General features: G+C 37.9%; 1 protein-coding gene across 1 annotated transcript in view; it reads left to right on the forward strand.

Moving 5' to 3' along the window:
* The first annotated feature begins 3,472 nt into the window (after positions 1 to 3,472).
* IL10RB (interleukin 10 receptor subunit beta) overlaps positions 3,473 to 13,688 on the forward strand; it is a 50,116-nt gene continuing 39,900 nt past the window's right edge. The window contains exons 1-2 of the mRNA XM_027875507.1: positions 3,473 to 3,728; positions 9,168 to 9,291. Of these exons, the coding sequence (XP_027731308.1) occupies positions 3,680 to 3,728; positions 9,168 to 9,291 (173 nt within the window). The 5' untranslated portion in view covers positions 3,473 to 3,679. The remainder of the gene's footprint in view (positions 3,729 to 9,167; positions 9,292 to 13,688) is intronic.

The raw sequence follows: 13,688 nt of genomic DNA on the forward strand, positions 1-13,688 counted from the left end.
CTTCCCTTGCATTTCTTTTTATTAGTTCCCCTGATATTCTAGACTTTTTGTTCTTCCAGATGAATTTTGTTATTGTTTTTTCTAGCTCTATAAAGTAATTCTTGGTAGTTTGATTGGTATGGTACTGAATAAGTAAATTAATTTAGGTAGAATTGTCATTTTTATTATACTAGCTCCACCTACCCATGAGCAGCTGATAGTTTTCCAATTATTTAGATCTGACTTCATTTGTGTGAAAAGTGTTATGTAATTGTGTTCATATAGTTCCTGGTTTTGTTTTGGCAGGTAGACTCCCAAATATTTTATAATGTCTACAGTAATTGGCCATGTACTAGGGCAATATTAGGAAAACTATCAGCATAATTGACCATATCAACAAGAAAACTAACAGAAATCACATGATTATCACAATAGATGCTGAAAAAGCATTTGACAAAATACAACACCCATTCCTATTAAAAACACTAGAGAGCATAGGAATAAATGGGGTCTTCCTTAAAATGATAGATAGAATGTATCAAAAACCATCAGCAAGCATTATATGTAATGGGGATAAGCTAGAAGCATTTCCAATAAGATCAGGGGTGAAACAAGGATGTCCATTATCACCACTGTTATTCAATATTGTGCTAGAAATATTAACAGAAGCAATTAGAGAAGAAAAAAATTGAAGGAATTAGAATATGTAAAGAAGAAAAGAAGCTATCATATTTTGCAGATGATGGTATATCTAGAGAATCAAGTAAAAAATTACTTGAAATAATAAACAAATTTAGCAAAGTTGCAGGATATAAAATAAACCCACATAAATCATAGGCATATTATTAACAAAGCCCAGCAGCAAGAGATAGAAAGAGAAATTCCATTTAAAATTACTAACCCTTTAAATTTGTTGGAGCTTCCCTACTTTCCAAGGGACCCTGACTTAGAAGCTGAGACCGCAGCCAAAGTGATCAATCAGACCCCTCGACATGCTTAACCATCCCCTGAGCCTGTAAATGCCAACAATCCTCCATGCTCATAATCAGCAAGTGAACCTAATCAGGTGCCCTGATGCTGCTCAAGAACAAAAGGTCCCAGCCATGCTAACCCCGGTTCTTCACCCTGCTGAACAACCACAGGGCTCAATAACCCTAAAAACTTGGAGACTGTTTACTCAAGACCCAAGAATGCCTGTGATATGATCCAGCTTAAGGTTTTCATGCTTGAAAGCCCTACCCCTACCACAAGCAAGTGAGCTCCCCTTCATAAGAAAGAGGACTTCACTTGCAAGCTGTTTCTCTCACTTTGGAATTAAACTTACGTTTGATTGCTGACTCTCCTGTCTCTAGCCTGCTCTTTTAGGCTCTGGCCATCCACCAGTTAAAGGCCAGTTCAGTCCGGTTGACAAGTCCGACAGTAGGACAACCTAGCAAGGACAGATGAAGGGGTGTGTGTGTGTGTGTGTGTGTGTGTGTGTGTGTGTGTGTGAGAGAGAGAGAGAGAGAGAGAGAGAGAGAGAGAAGATGGATCATATATACACAATCAGTTAAAAATAATTATCCCCTGGGAATTTAGACTTGACACTAGAACAAAATGGGACACTAGTAAGTCATTCAACAGTTAACAAAAGGAGATATACTTAACCATAGCATATTCAACAAGGATAGTCATAGTGACTCTTGAGTTGATGTTGATTCAGCTAAGCAAAACTCCCATCTTGATTTACCAGGTAAGCATCTGAGGGGTCCCTTTAGTTCTTCTTGGTTACTTTGTACTCAGGTAGTGAGAAAAAACTTCAACAGTCTAAGCAATTTGTCTGCTGAGCTAACCAAGTCTAACGAATGTCTCAATATTTTTAAAGAAAAAAATTAGCCTAACCTGCATGGGTTAAATGTTCATTTTCATTTCTAAGCCTTTAAAACGTTCATTTTCATTTCTAAGTCTTTAAAATGTGTAAGGAATGGAGTGTGGAAACCCACATATAGAGAAAGACTGGTGTGGGGAAGATGGTTGTCCTTGTAATGGCTTGAAGGGAGACAGAATTGACATCTGTAGCCTCTTTTTTTTCCACCCTTCTCCAAGGAAGACTTTCATTCCTGCCCAGAGAAGCTACAGGCCATTCTACTCTCATCAGAGAGAAGGGATATTGGACTGGAAGTAGATCTATCTTGTTCCCTTAAATATTATTAGTCTAGGGGATATGATTGGATTCCATCTAACTTTTGATCACTTTTCATTCCTGGGAGGAAGAGAGACACCCACCCCCCAGCTCTATATCCAAAGCCCCTCCCTTTTCCTACCTCATACCAGTTCTACAGTGAACACACAAAGTGAATAGCAAAGAAGCCCATTTATCCAAATCATAGCAAAACAGAAATCAGAGAACATATGCCAGAAAACACATAATGAAAGAGCTCTCAAGGCGATTGAGATAACTCAGCTCAACCAAAATAGAAGGTCCTGGATCTCACCTAAAGGGAAATTCGCCAAAGTCTCTAGAGTAGCAAACTGAGAATAGGGACATACTAAAGACTACCCCATCCTTTCCTGTCTTCCTAGAGTCTTTTCCTTCAGCATCCTGAGCCAGGAGTACCCAGATAATGGATGATGATGGTTAGAGCTCTGTTATCTCCTGACTGATTATCCCATCCCTCAGGCAAGTGAGTATTCATCTCTACCACTGAGAGAAAATTCTCATACCAATGGGCCTTCAGACTAGAGAGAGTGGGATTCCTCTTTCAGAGACCACGAAACATATTTGTTCAGCTGAGCCGAACTGGATAGGGGTTTACATCCACAAGCATTGTAAAAAAGAGTCCAAATATACCTGAGATGCCCCAGAACCAATTACTTTTTTGTGAATGAGCCTTGAAGCAGTCTAAAAGACATAGGCTAAGACTTAAGTGGGCAGTTATTTCTGTTACATATTTCAAGAGGCAGGGTAGACTGGGTGACATCAGTAAGATTACTCTATCTCCAGCTACAGTAACCCAACAGGGGAACTTCTACGTTGCAAAGGAGCTCACCTGTGTATGGACATATCTTTGTACAGGTAATATCCCATCTTCCACTCCTCTGCCCCCTAGAGAGTAAACTCCTTGAGGGTGAGACTTTCTTTTGTTTGTTTTTATATCTCCAGCACCGAGAACAATGCCCCCCAACGTGGTGACACTAAATGTACCTGTACGTTTAAATTGAATGGAAATTTTCGCAGAGCATGGTGACTTCCATTCCCCTGAGCACAATTAGGAGGAATGAAGGGGCCATTTGGGTTGCCAGTGGGCCCTAGATGGTGGCAGGAAAAGGGCTAGTGGGCTAAAAAGAGACAAAACCTCAGACTTCCCCACTCTGCAGCCAGAATTGGGCAATCACAAGTCGAGTGGGAAGTGTGGACCCCAGGGCCTTTCCCCGCCCAACCTTGCGGGCTGGTTTCCTGTAACTTACCCCATAGTGCTGGGACGGACCAGTGACGTTCAAGCTCGAGGCCAGAGGGGTGGAGAGAAGGAGGAGGCGGAGCCAAGGGCTGTCTCTGGAAAGGCTAGGTTGCCGAGCCAGGTGAGTAAAGGCACCACCTGGCATCCCCTTCCCCTCCTTCTCGAGGGGCTTTGGTTCTTCTTTCTCCACCCAAAAAAGCGTCCCCAAAGAAACAGTTATGTAGACCAAGGGGACAAGATTGGCAAGATCGCAGCCCCCGAACATGGAAAGGAGTTTCCAGCCCTGGCTGTACAGCTGCCTCTTAATCACAGGTGAGTTGAGGAGCTGGAAGAGGGATTGTGGGCTGGGAGACTTCCAGGGACTGGGATCTAAAGTGAAATCTGTCTCCTCCTCTCCCCCACGCTTCCCATTTTTGACACTTTTCTACTTCTGTCTTCGCACCAAAAAATTTGCTCGTACTCCCATGGCTGCGCTTGGGATCGCACACATGCACACATACACCTCCACACAGATACATAAACACACCACCCTCACACTTACACACACCACACCCACATGCACACACCCTGCACACACACACACACACACACACACACACACACACACACACGGAGGAGGAGGAAGAGGAGGAGGAGGAGGAGGAGACAGAGAGACAGAGAGAGGATTCTTCCTATCACATTAGCTATTATCACCCAGTCCAGGGGTTGTCCCACTTCCTGATGCCTCAAGAAGACCATACTGACACCCTTATCCCTTCCTTAAGTAGCCGAACTGCCTGATCTTCCTGCCCTGCCAGTATTTCCCTGGGTCACCTCTATTTATGGCCACTTCCTTATCTACTCTCACTCTTCCTAATGCTACATTACGATGCCATGAATGTAGATCTGGAATCTGACCCTAGTATGTTGGGCTTCAATTTGAAATCTCCTCACACAAGTGAAATATTTCGTAAATGTCTTATAGTCTGGTTCCCTGAAAGTCTATTTCACAATACCATTGCCAATGCCCAATTTAAATAGTTCCTTCGACAACTTTTAATTAATACTTCACAGCTGTCAACTCTACTAGATAGTATGGAGTTACTGTAGAAAAATTTATTTGGAATTTAAATCTGGTTAGGGAAACAAAAACAAGAGCTATTAAACAGAAAGTACATAAAATTGGTTTAACTAGCATATTTTGGAAAGTGAGGGGAAATGAAGTTGGATACCATATCAAAAGTGAGCCTCACTCATTCCTTGGGCTGACATAGAATCAAATTCAGTGAGATTTCCTGTACATCTGCACAATTTCTCAATTCTAGGAACCACTTCTGTCCTGAGTCAGCGCAACTTTTTCTGGATTCTTTTTCCGTTGTTAAGTCAATTATTTTCAAATCGTCGTCTTGATGTACAATCTGCTATACTAGAAGTTATATGTCTCTCTGTTTAAATCAGGAAATTAATAAAGATTGAAGATTATTTGGACCACTTATAAACTTATTAGAACATATACATGTAAATTAAAATGTTCTTGAGTGATGAAACAATTAATTTGGGACACTTAGGATTTTAAATTTTATATTATCTTTTAAAAATACCCCATAGCTGATATGCTACAGTATGCTCTTTCTGGTTACTAATACTTGGGCCATTACAGATCCATGATACATAACAAAAGTACACACAATGGCTAGTAAGCCATTTACTTTGAGTAGAACCAGGATTCAAGCTCAAGCTCCTGACTGCAAATCCAGGACTCTTTCCATTATAATATGTTGCTTTTTCTTCAACAATCCCTTCCTTTTGAGAAACAAACATTCAAGGCTGTCCAAGAACCAAACCTATACTCTGATTGGGGGATTGGATTGTGATGGTGGTAGTGAATAGCTATTCATCCCATTCTTGACTTACATAGCCACCAGATTCTTCTCTATCACCTGCACAACTATCTCATCTCTGGAATCTTCCAGGACAAAAATAAATCCCAGGGAACAGACACTGTATGAATGTATGTGTGTGTAATGTATATGTATTATGTATGTATGTCTACATATGTGTGCAACATGTATGTCTGTATACATATATGATGTGTAAATATATAAATACATGTTATATTAACATGATATAATACATAAATATATTATATCTATATTATGTATACATAAGTATATTTATATGTGTTTATAGATGCATATATATGGTATCTATTCCTTGGGATTTATTTTCATATATATTTATATCTTATAAATATATGATATAAATATGATATAGCAATGTAAATAAATATATATTTTATATAATATAATATTTATACTATATAAAATATATAAATATATATATAATATACATTTTTATCTTTAGGTCCAGCACCCATTCAATATATTTTTTTTACTGATTAACCAATGTACTAGTTGTTATGGGAGAATTTAAGGGCTTATGTGAAGAAAAAAGTACATTTAGCATACTTGACTACTTAATACCAGTTACCACAGGAATATCACTTCAACTGTCAAGCATAGTTTCCTCAACTGTAAAACAAAGGGGTTTGATTAGGTGACATCTAAAGTCCTTTCTGAACCTACAATCAGAAGTCTCCTCACAAATCAATACTATTTAGGGTTCCCAGAGTGGCATCATTTATACAGCTTCTGATTTCTAGGATAAGTTTCTATCAGTTTAGTCAATAAACATTTATTATGTGCCTATTGTATATGTGGCATGTTATGAAAGATTTTCAGAGAGATATTTTATAGCTTTTCGGGATAGTTCATGTGCCATTGCTTTTATTACGCACAAAAAATTATCAAATGATTGAAATTTGATGAAAACCAATACAAAATATATTTTAATATAATCTTCTGCAGCTCTTTACAATTGCGTGTATATATGAGCAAATCCATCTATATAACACTTTAAGGTTTGTAAAGCATTTTTTACATGTATTCAACAATCCTGGGGGTAGAGACTTTTAGTGACTTTTTTTTTTGGTCCAGTGATGATTTCATCCGTGTAGGGACCTGCAGATGCAGTAATTCCTTTTATCAATGCACATAGGCAAGTGGTAATTTATAATCTTAATGGAGTTGCCTGGGGACACTGAGGGGTTAAATAACTTGCTTGTAGTCACGTGTCCATTAAGTGTCAGAGACAAGACTTAATGCAAGGTCTTACTGGTCCCAAGGCAGGCACCTTTCACCTGTGAGACGAGTCACTACCTTATACTATAGGTATTATTTTCCATTTTACAGATAAGGAAACTGAGGACCAGAAAAGTTAAATAACTTGCCCACTGTCACACAGCTAGAAAGCATCAGAGGTTGAATTTGAACCCAAGTTTCTTCAGACTCCAAAATCAACATTCGTTTCACTACATCATGCTGCCTTCTATAAAAGTGGTTCCAATTCTTCTGTACCATGGATTCTTAAAAGCTGTGCCAAGAGAATACAAGCTCTGCTCATTTCTATCATAACAAAAAGGCTTTGAGTAGGGTGTTGTTGATTCTGATACAATGTCTGGTTTCAGAAAACTAGGCTAGCTAAGTCTAGAGAGGCTCATCATCACCAGTAGGCTGGCCACTCAGTAATGAATTTTTGACTATGACAATCCATGAAACAAAGGAGCATCAGGTAGCAGGTTCAGGATTCCCTCTTACTCTGCTTGATTTGAGATTTCCATTTCCCTGCCTGGGGGCTCTGGTTCTCCACCTGAAGACACAATTAACTTGTAGTTGTAGTTACAAAGATTATGAGATGAAAAGAGAGAGATCTTCTGGCAAACACTGATCATTCTTTGGGCTTCAGTTCACCACCAGCACTGTATTTGTCTGACTTCTCAGGGAGTTGCTTTTTCCTCTAAGTAGTAGCATCTCCATTGTCACGACAGTAATGCACTGCAATCTGCAATCACACTGAGCATCGCTAACCTGATTGCCCCTCTTTCTATCCCTAGCACTTAGCGCAGTGTCTTGTACATAGGAGCCATTTAATAAATGCTTATTGCTAACTGCTAGAAGTCCAGTTTGTTAATAGTGGACAATTTTAAGTCAGTTTTTAATTATAATGCTCTTTCCCACAATTGGTCTTCTTTCTTGACCCAATCCCATTCTAATCAATGCGATAATACGCTAATTAGCCTGCATAGGCCAAAATGCCTTGTTCTAGACAAGACAAAGACTGGTCCTGTGATTCAGGCCCAAGATTGGAACAGAATGGGACACTGGTAGACCGTACAACATCTAAAAGAGGGAAGCTTACACAGCAATAGCATGGAAAGGATATTCAAAAAAGATAGAGCATTTGCTCCAATTGGCACAGCTTCCCTTGCCTCCATATTTGCCATGACGGCACGTCAGAAGGAAGAAAGGAAAGAGCATTTATTAACCACATGTACCAAGCACTATGCTAAGCACTTTACTGATCTTATTTCATTTGATCCTCACAATAACACTGAGAGGTAGCTTTATAGTTGGGGAAACTGAGACAGACAGCAGGTAAGTGATTCCTCAGGCAACTAGGAGTCCATCAAGCTTGAGGAATGCCAACCAGTCTGGCCTTTGACACATTAAGCAACTGGGAAGCTATATAAATGATTAAAGTCTTAGTTTTCTGAATCAAAAATTGCCTAAGTAGCCAGAGTAGCAAGGACTTCCCAGACTTCTCTGACCATGCATTATGAAATTCTAGCTGAAAAATGGGGCCCATTGCGATGTTTCTCAACCCGATAAGTAGTAAATGCTGCCCCGATCACATGCCTGGATCTATTTCTTGGTTTGGAAAAAAAAATTTTTAGCAATGTGAGTGAATGGCAACTTGAAAATTATAAAAAATTTGAACCAACAGAGTTAGGATGTCCTTGACAGCCAAGATAAATAGAACATGCAAAAATACCAGCCTCTTGCCAAAACAGGTAAAATTTATTTGTTTTTAAAAAGTTGACAGCTTTTGTTTTTACATCACCTACATATTTTCCAGTAAGTTTCTCCATCCTTTTCACAAAAAGGCATCACTTAAAGAAAATATTTTTTTTTAAAAAAAGGGAAAAAAGGTAGTATAACAAAACTAATCAACACATCAACAAATCTGATATATGCAGTGTTTCAGACCCATTGTATCCCACCTCTGCAAAAAAAAAAAAAAGCAAAGAGATACATTCCCATTCTCTTCTTTGGGTCCAATTCGAGCGTTATAATTCTGCAGCATTCAGTTTTGATCATTTTCTTGTTGTTCTTTCCAGTTAATTATTGCAGTCATTATGCATGTTCTTTTCATTGTTGTGTTTACTTTACTTTGCATCAGTTTTCCCATAGGTCTTTGTATTTATCATATTCACCATTTCTTCCTGTTCAGTAATAGTCTAATACATTCATGTACCACAACTTCTCAAATCAGTAGGCATCTGCTTGTTTTCCTCCATTCTTTGCTACTACCAAAGTATAGTTTTACTTCCTAAAAAGTATTAATTTGGTCTCATGAATAAGGACATAGCTTAGGAGATATGTAGTATACATATATATATATATATGCATACACATACATACTTATGTATACATACATACATGTGTACATATTTATTTTAGTATTTGCATTTTTAAAACACAGGATTTTGGAAACATGGAGAAAAAGTGAAGGCTATAGAATCTATGTATTTTTTTAGGCGATAAACATTTATTAAGCACCTAAAATGGCCAGGCATGGGGCTAAGCTATTTTTTCCTTTTGACACCCTGTTTCATGAAAATTCAATCTCCTCCTTCCCCTTTCATTTTTACAGTGCTAGGAATACTTCCAGAGCCAAAAAATGTAAGAATGAATTCAGTTAATTTGAAGAACATTCTGCAATGGGAGCCACCTGATTTTTATAAGGGAAATGTGACCTACACGGCCCAGTATAAAAGGTAGGTTTAATGAACTAATGTATTATTGGTTTTTTGAAAGATGTCACCTGTCACCAATTAGGCTTTGGAATTTACATTATGATCATACAACTGGCTAAACATAAATGGAAGACCTTGAGGCTGATGACTTTGCACAGCTCTGCCTCACTTATATCCAATTCACTTTGGGCAGCTAGGTAGTGCAGTGGATAGAGCACTGGCCCTGAATCAGAGTTCAAATCCAGCCTTGGATACTTGACACTTACTAGCTGTGAGACCCTGAGCAAGTCACTTAACCCAAATTGCCTTTCCCCTCCCAAAATTAAAAAAAAAAAAATCCAATTCACTTTCAAGTCAAGACGTCACTCTTGTGATGTCATTGGTCCTTTTCAAGAAATGTTTGTTAGGAAGTATTTTTGATGTTTTGTTTGTTAGACTCCTTTTTTATTATTATTATCAGGGTTGGGAACTAGACCTGTAACTTCAATGGTATAAGGAACTCTCAAGTGAAGAAACTCTTACTGATACAGGTTAGCACCTTCTCTGCAATTTAGAGTCTTAATGAGCTGCCCTAAGGTAGGGGTTGGCCTGCCAGTTGGCCAAATCTGGCTTGTTGCCTCCTCCAGTACAGCAGGAGCTAGGAATGGTTTTTATATTTTAAAATAACTTTATTGTATTTAAAAATGTAAAAACCATTTTTAGCTTAAGGGCTGTATAAAATCTGACTCTCAGGCTGGATTTGGCCCTACGGTCATAGTTTGCCTATCCCTCGGCTAGCACGTGGAGTGGTTAAGTGACCTGCCCACAGTTACACAGCCAGTATACATTAGAGGCAAGAGTTGAAACTAGGTCTTCCTGGCTTCGAGGCCAGCTCATTAACCACTATTGTATCACAATCTCTTTCTTCTCATCTTTTTTGATGGGGTTCATAGGAAATGATCCTGGGACAAGTTGCTGTTCTTACACTATTTTACATTTAATGTTCTATAGATCTTTGCAAAAGTGTTTAAAATAACTTCTTTTGGGGGTAGCTAGCTGGTGCAACAGATAGAGCACCAGTCCTGGAGTCAGGAGGACTTGAGTTCAAATCTGGCCTCAGATACTTACTAGCTGCCTGACCCTGGGCAAGTCAGTTAGCCCTGTTTGCCTCCAAAAAAATAAAATAGCTGCTTTTTATAATTGAATAAAAAGATTAGGATTTGTAAACTCATTTTCTGTAAACTCATTGAAAGTATTCTCAGGACAGCTCCAGTAGCAGACAGGACAACTGGGATAATGATGTACTTTGATAATAAAATACATTCATTGATAATAATGAAGCATTTTCGCCTTTGATTTCAGGGTGCCTGTAAGTCTCAGCATATTCAGCCATGGTCTTCTCCTTGATATCTTTGTGTTCAAAGTGTCTTACCTGGAGGTTATCTGTAGGCTTTTTCAGTCTCTGGAGTCAGTTAACTGGAGTTAATTCTGGGGTCAGTTAAATAAATTAAACTCTCTGTTTCCTCATCTGTAAAATGAGGATAGTAACACTTGTAGTACTTACCTTATAAGGTTGTTGTAAAAATCAAATGAGATGATACAAAGTCCTTTGCATTTCCTTGGTGTACACTAAGAATTTTACACTTATCATATCCAAATGATATTTTTATATCATTAAAGAAAGAGTAGTAGTAGTAGTAGTAGTAGTAGTAGTAGTAGTAGTAGTAGTAATAGTAGTAAATAGTAATATTAGTAGGTTCTACTATATGAATGTGTCATAGAGCCTCTTCTATATGGAGATTTACTCCCTTCAAATATTCAAAAGACAATTATTATTTTTTTCCAAATCATTAATTTATTTATTTTCAGTTTTCAACATTTATTTCCGTAAGATTTTGAGTTCCAAATTTTCTCCCCATCTCTCCCCTCCCCCCACCCCAAGACATCGTGCATTCTTAATACTCCTTCCCAAATCTGCCCTCCTTTCTATCACTGCCCCTCTTCTCTTATCCCCTTCCCCTTCTATTTTCCCGTATGGCAAGATAGATTTCTGTACCCCATTGTCTATATATCTTATTTCCCAGTTGCATGTAAAAACAATTTTTAACATTTGTTTTTAAAACTTTGGGTTCCAAATTCTCTCCCTCTCTCCCCACCTACCTTCATTGAGAAGGCAAGCAACTTGATAGAGGTTATACATGTGTAGTCATGCAAAATACTTCCATAATAACTATGTTGTGAAAAACTAATTATATTTCCCTTCATCCTATCCCACCCCCTATTTATTCTATTCTCTCCTTTGACTCTGTCCCTCCTCAAAAGTGTTTGCTTCGACAATCATTATTATCGTGTATGTATGAAACCAGCCACAATTCACTGGGGAAAAAAATAAAATAAAACATAGCATCTTTATCAGACATAGCTGTTTTATAGCAGGAAAAAAAACCTATATCAATTTCAGCTTTTCTCTTAGAATAGCACTTTTTTTAATTAATTTATTCTGATTTATCAATAATCACTTCCATATGCTTTTGAGTTTAAAATTTTTCTCTCTCTTCCTCCCCACCACCCTCCCCAACATGGTACACAATCTGTTATAGGCTATACATTTACATTCATATTAAACATATTTTCACATTAGTGATGTAAGTAAAAATTAAAACCAGTAGGAGGAACCATCAGAAAGAGGAAACAAAACTCAACAGAAGAGGAAAAAAAATAGTGATTCGACTTCCATAGTTCTTTCTTTGGATGTGGATAGCATTTTCCATCACAAGGCCTCTGGAGATGTCTTAGATCTTTGTATTGCCAGGAAGGGTTAAGTTTATCAATATTAGTCATCACACAACGTGGCTGTTATTGTGTACAATATTCTCTTGGTTCTGCTCACTTCACTCAGCATCAATCCATACAAGTCTTTCCAGGTTTTTCTGAAGTCAGCCTGTTCATCATTTCTTATAGCACAATAGTATTCCATCACATTCATATACCACAACTTGCTAAGCCATTTCCCAATTGATGGGCTTCCTCTCAACTTCCAATTCTTTGCCACCACAAAAAGAGCTGCTATGAATATTTTTGTACATGTACATATACATTTCTCGTTTATGTGATCTCTTTGGGATATAGCCCTAGAAGTGCAATAGAATAGCACTTCTAGAGGTCAGTTGTTTTACTTTAAACTCTCTATCCAAAATTTAACTCTTAAGAATGTTCGAGGATGAGTCAGGATTTATGGAGCGCTTACAAAGCAATTGAGAGTTAATAGTAGTAAGTAGATAGGGAACTGGCCTCAGTCAAAAGATGGGTTCAAGTTCCATCTCTAACATATACTCAGTTTATGACTTTAGCTGAGTCACTAAACCATTCAGATTATAAACTATGGAGTAGAGGCTAGTCTGCACTGGAAGAGGGCATTTGTTCATTGTAACTTCTCTATACCAGTGAAATCATGACTAGTCTAGTTTTCATGCAAAGATTTTATTTTGCTTTTCAGTGTGGATTTTTTTTAACCAAGTAGACTTTAAATTTTGTAATTGCATTTTGCTGTATCACAAAAATACAGAAGTGGTTTTCTAAAATGATGTTTATATATGAGGTTTCTACACCAAGTACTGTTAAACATGTCAAACTATGATTTATTTCAAAGATATTTCCCATAAATCTCTCCCCACTGCCAAGTCTAGACTCACTGTACATTTATAAATGAACACAAATTGTTTCTGACAAAGGTATTTGTATTCTGCAAACATCAGAAGAAAAAAAAATAGCAGAAACTTACTAAAGTGGGGCATGTCATCAGCAAACAATTATTTGTGAAGCTAGTCTGAATTCTGTGCCCGGGTTTGGTCCCAGGACTCATATCATTCCTATCACCCATCAATGGTCACATGAGCTATAGCTTAGAAGAGAGTCTGATTCCTTTCCTCCTTTAGCAAGGTAACTTTACAAAATGAAAGGCTGGTCTATGGCTGTGGCTTTAAGCCAGGCATAAACAACTCTTAAGTCCAAAGTCTGGGACAGGTGGAACAATTTGATGGGAAGAAGAAAAAAAAACAAAACATTGAATTCAGAGTCAGGAATACCTGAACTGGAATCTTGTCTCAGAAACTTATTGATTGTATGAGTCCAAGCAAGTCAGTTAACCTCTGTAATTCTGTGTCTTAATCTATAAAGTGAAGGTAATAATACTTGTAGATCCAACCTTGTAGGGTTGTTGAAAGGATCAAATGAGGTCACGTAAAATCCTTCATGAACCTTAAAGCACAATAAAAATATCAGCTATTATTATCTCCTATGTTTCAATGTTTCAAGAATCCATAATTTCATTGGCACGGGCATTCCCTCTTCTGATACATGTTTTACCTTCTTCAAGTTATACTTAGTCTTTCTGAGTTGCTGGGACTTGTAGACCTTCTGGTGGAGATGTGTTTCTGAGC

Source organism: Vombatus ursinus, unplaced genomic scaffold (assembly GCF_900497805.2).
Source record: "Vombatus ursinus unplaced genomic scaffold, bare-nosed wombat genome assembly UNPS02014809.1, whole genome shotgun sequence".
Taxonomy (NCBI): Eukaryota; Metazoa; Chordata; class Mammalia; order Diprotodontia; family Vombatidae; genus Vombatus; species Vombatus ursinus.